Below are 3,845 nucleotides of genomic sequence, written 5' to 3'. Positions count from 1 at the left end.
TCATGCGGAGACCCCGCAGAGCAGGGCTAGGGGTGTACTCTCCACGGAGAGCCCCAAACCTGGGTAAAGTTCACCGGCGTACGTGTCTACGCCTCATCCCGCTTCCAGGCACCGGCGACGTTCTACTCGCTCCCACCATGATAAGCCATCCTTTGGCATATGTCGCACCCAACCCCCGACATTTGGCGCCCACCGTGGGGCGAGGTGCACCGTCATCCGGAGACCTGTTCTGGATGGGAACCCTGTTCCTCCCTGGCGAGCGTAGCCAGCCTGGCACGCCAGACGGAGTCTGCGCCGACGCGCTGCATGGCGCGGAGGTCGCCTGCGCGGCGAGCTGCCTCGCCGATCTTGTCGGCGAGGTTCACCTCTCCGACGAGCCCGCGTCTGATGTGGGCACCGATGGCCCTGAGAGCCGCCTCGTCAGCCTCCTCGATCAGCTCCACGTCGCCAGCTAGCCTGCTGTAGACTTGGAATCTGTTGGCTCCACCGACCCGATGCTTGTCGGTTCCGACACTGCGTCGCTTGACGCGTTCCCCACCAACGTGGTGGTCTATGACGAGCCGCTTCCTCGCACGGAGAGCGGCGGAAGCGCCGTCACGGAGGTGCTTGTCATCGGCCACAGCGAGCACTCCGGCGGAGGTGCTCATGACCCGCTCGATGCGGCACTGCAAGACCTGATGGCGCCCATCCTAGAAGTCGCCGACGCCGAGATGCTGGAAGCACGCCGCGTCCAGCTCGTCGAGAGAGCTAAGAAGCTGGCCAACATGAGATGCCTATCGGAGGCCTACCAACGCGAGATGGACCGCGCTGTGGGTGGCACGCCAGCTCCTGGCGGGCCTAGCCGCATCGGCACGGTCCAGCAATGCGGTGTGGCCATCGCCAGCCTGTTCGGAGCGGATCGCCCCGTCTACGCCACGCCTGGGGAGAACATACGAGCTGCCCAGGCGGTAGCAGAAGAGCTGAACAAGTTCGAGGGCGAAGAGGGTCGCCAGATGGCGGAGCGCGTCCAGCGGCTCCTCGACGCGGCTGCTGAGCAGCACGAGGCCGGCTGCCGCACTGAGGTGCCAAACCGGCAGAATGACGGTCTACCTCCCCGCCGAGACCAAGGCGCGACATCCCGGACGCTGACTGGTGGCGTCCGCGGAAGAAGAGACAAGGAGCCGACTGCCAGCCGCAGCCGGACTCGCATCACCATCGAGCGCGACCAAGACGGCCGCCCAAGAGCAGTGGAACGACGGGATGACTGTCCACCTCCCCCCCCCCCGCAGGGAGAGGCGCGTCTCCCCGTCGCCCGTTGAGCACCCGACACTCGGCGACCGCCTTGGCCACCGAGAAGGAGTCGGAGAAAACGATGCCCGCCACTGGATCGACCATCTCAACCGATCCCTGGCGTTAGAAGAAGAAGATGAGCTGGGTCCGCCTTGTTTTGGCCCCCGCATTCGAGATGAGCCCTTTCCCAAAGGGTTCACGCTCCCGAGAGATACGCCAAAATACACCGGCTCCGTGAAGCCGGAGGACTGGCTGGTCGACTACTCCACAGCCGTCAGTATCGCAAATGGCAACAAGCGCGTCGCCATGAAGTACGTTCCGCTCATGCTCCAGGGCACGGCCCGGACGTGGCTGAACAGCCTGAAGCCCAGCAGCATCAACAGCTGGGTCAACTTCACCGAAGCATTCATCCGCAACTTCACCAGCACGTACAAGCGGCCGCCCAAGCCCCGTCAGCTCTCCTTGTGTGTCCAGGGCCCCAACGAGCCGACTCGCGACTACCTCACACGCTGGACCGAGCTTCGTAACTCTTGCGAGGGCATGCACGAGGTGCAGGCCATCGAGTGCTTCACCGCCGGGTGCCGAGAGGGCACCCTTCTTAAGCACAGGCTTCTCTGTGACGAGCCGGCGACCCTCGACGAGCTGCTGATCATAGCAGATAAATACGCCACGGCCAACTCCTCCATGAAGGCAGAGATCCAAGTTGATGCATCTGGCAAAGTGGCTCCTCCAGCTCTTCGGGCCCCGGCTGGTGACACCAGTCGGCGTCAGCAACCCAACGACAACAAACGCAAGGCCGCGCAGCCGGCTTCTACAAGCCGGCAGGTGGCGACAGTCGAAGACCAGCAGCCGGAAGGGCGGCCTCCATCCAAGCGCCAGAAGGGCGGCAAGCCCAATTGGCTGCCTGCTTTCTCGTATGAGCAGACTCTTGATGCACCTTGCAAATTTCACAGCGGCGCGAAGCCGTCCAACCACACCACTCGGAAGTGCCATTGGCTCACCAGGATCGCCAAGGGTGACGGCCTTCTGCCTCCTCCGCCTGCTGGGCAGCCGCCTCCGCCCCCACCCCAGCAGCCGACAGTTCGACGGTCGGAACCATACAAGACGAGTATCCCGAAGAGCACGGAGCTTATGTCGTGTTCACCAGCATGGCCGACGACAAGCATAGCAGACGGCAACGACAGCAAGAAGTAAATGCAGTGGCATCAGAGACCCCCGAGTTCATGCATTGGTCCGAGAAGCCCATCAGCTGGAGCAGAGCCGACCACCCGGAAGTAATGCCCAATCCCGGCTCCTAGCCCTGGTTCTGGATGCCACCTTTTCCACAGAGAGGCGAGCTGCTCGCTTCTCCCGAGTCCCGATAGATGGCGGCAGCAACATCAACATCATGTACAAGGATACCATGGAGAAGTTAGGAATCAAACAAAGGCAGCTTCAGCCCAGCCGGACTGTATTCCATGGCATAGTTCCTGGCCTTTCCTGCTCACCAATCGGCAAGATCCAGATAGACGTCCTCTTTGGAGACAAAGATCACTTCCGCCGAGAGCCAGTCTGGTTTGAGGTGGTGGACCTTGAGAGCCCATACCATGCACTACTTGGCCGGCCTGCTCTGGCCAAGTTCATGGCGGTCCCCCACTATGCTTACCTCAAGATGAAGATGCCGAGTTCCAAGGGAATTCTAACCATAGCAGGGGATTACAAGCAGTCATCCGCCTGCGCGGCAGATAGCAGCCGGCTGACCGAGTCCCTTGTGATCGCGGCCGAGAAGCGGCTCCTTGACCGGGTTGTGGCGATGGCAGGCAAGCAGCCGGAAATGTCACCCAACCCCAAGGAGTCGGAAGCCGAGGGCTCGTTCAAGCCGGCCAAAGAGACAAAGAAGATACCCTTGGACCCGGAGCACCCGGAGAGGCACACTGTCATAGGAGCAAATCTTGACAGCAAATAGGAAGGCGAGCTCGTCGATTTCCTCCGTGAGAATCGGGATATCTTTGCATGGTCTCCCAAAGACATGCCGGGTGTTCCGATGGATTTCGCCGAGCACAAGCTACACGTCTGGTCAGATGCCAAGCCAGTCAGGCAGCCCTTGCACCACCTGTCAGAGGAGAAGAGAAGAGTCGTCGGAGAAGAGATAGCCCGGCTGCTGGCAGCTGGCTTCATCATGGAAGTGTTCTTTCCAGAGTGGCTGGCCAACCCAGTCCTTGTGCTGAAGAAAAACAAGCAATGGCGCATGTGTATTGATTATACCAGCCTCAACAAAGCCTGCCCCAAAGACCCATTTGCTTTGCCGAGAATTGACCAAGTGATAGACTCCACAGCCGGATGCGAGCTGTTGAGTTCTTTGGACGCATACTCAGGGTATCACCAGATCAAGCTGAACCTGGCCGACAGGCTGAAGACCGCCTTCATCACACCATTTGGAGCCTTCTGCTACTTGACCATGACGTTCGGCCTGAGGAATGCCGGCGCCACGTTTCAACGTTGCATGCAGAAGTGCCTCCTCAAGCAACTCGGCAAAAACGCCCATGTCTACGTGGATGATGTGGTGGTGAAGACGAAGAAGCATGGAACGCAGCTAG

At 60.6% G+C, this 3,845-nt stretch overlaps 1 protein-coding gene across 1 annotated transcript; it reads left to right on the top strand.

The window, feature by feature from the left end:
* Window positions 1-494: 494 nt before the first annotated feature.
* LOC109740002 (uncharacterized) lies at window positions 495-3,214 on the top strand. The gene is made up of 3 exons (XM_020299051.1): window positions 495-867; window positions 1,481-1,971; window positions 2,831-3,214. The coding sequence occupies exons 1-3, from the start codon at window positions 495-497 to the stop codon at window positions 3,212-3,214; spliced, it is 1,248 nt and encodes a 415-aa protein (XP_020154640.1).
* The last annotated feature ends 631 nt before the right edge of the window (window positions 3,215-3,845 follow it).

This window comes from Aegilops tauschii, chromosome 3 (genome assembly GCF_002575655.3).
Source record: "Aegilops tauschii subsp. strangulata cultivar AL8/78 chromosome 3, Aet v6.0, whole genome shotgun sequence".
NCBI lineage: Eukaryota > Viridiplantae > Streptophyta > Magnoliopsida > Poales > Poaceae > Aegilops > Aegilops tauschii.
The sequence above is the reverse complement of the archived record's forward strand: the minus strand, read 5'-3'. Positions and strand labels throughout refer to the sequence as shown.

What these genes read in the sequence shown, in the direction of transcription:
- LOC109740002 (XM_020299051.1), top strand. Translation starts at nt 495, where the DNA reads ATGCTTGTCGGTTCCGACACTGCGTCGCTTGACGCGTTCCCCACCAAC. An exon ending in CGGCACGGTCCAGCAATGCG is followed by an intron (nt 868 to 1,480) that starts GTGTGGCCATCG and finishes CGCTCCCGAGAG; the next exon opens with ATACGCCAAAATACACCGGC. An exon ending in CCATGAAGGCAGAGATCCAA is followed by an intron (nt 1,972 to 2,830) that starts GTTGATGCATCT and finishes GTCTGGTTTGAG; the next exon opens with GTGGTGGACCTTGAGAGCCC.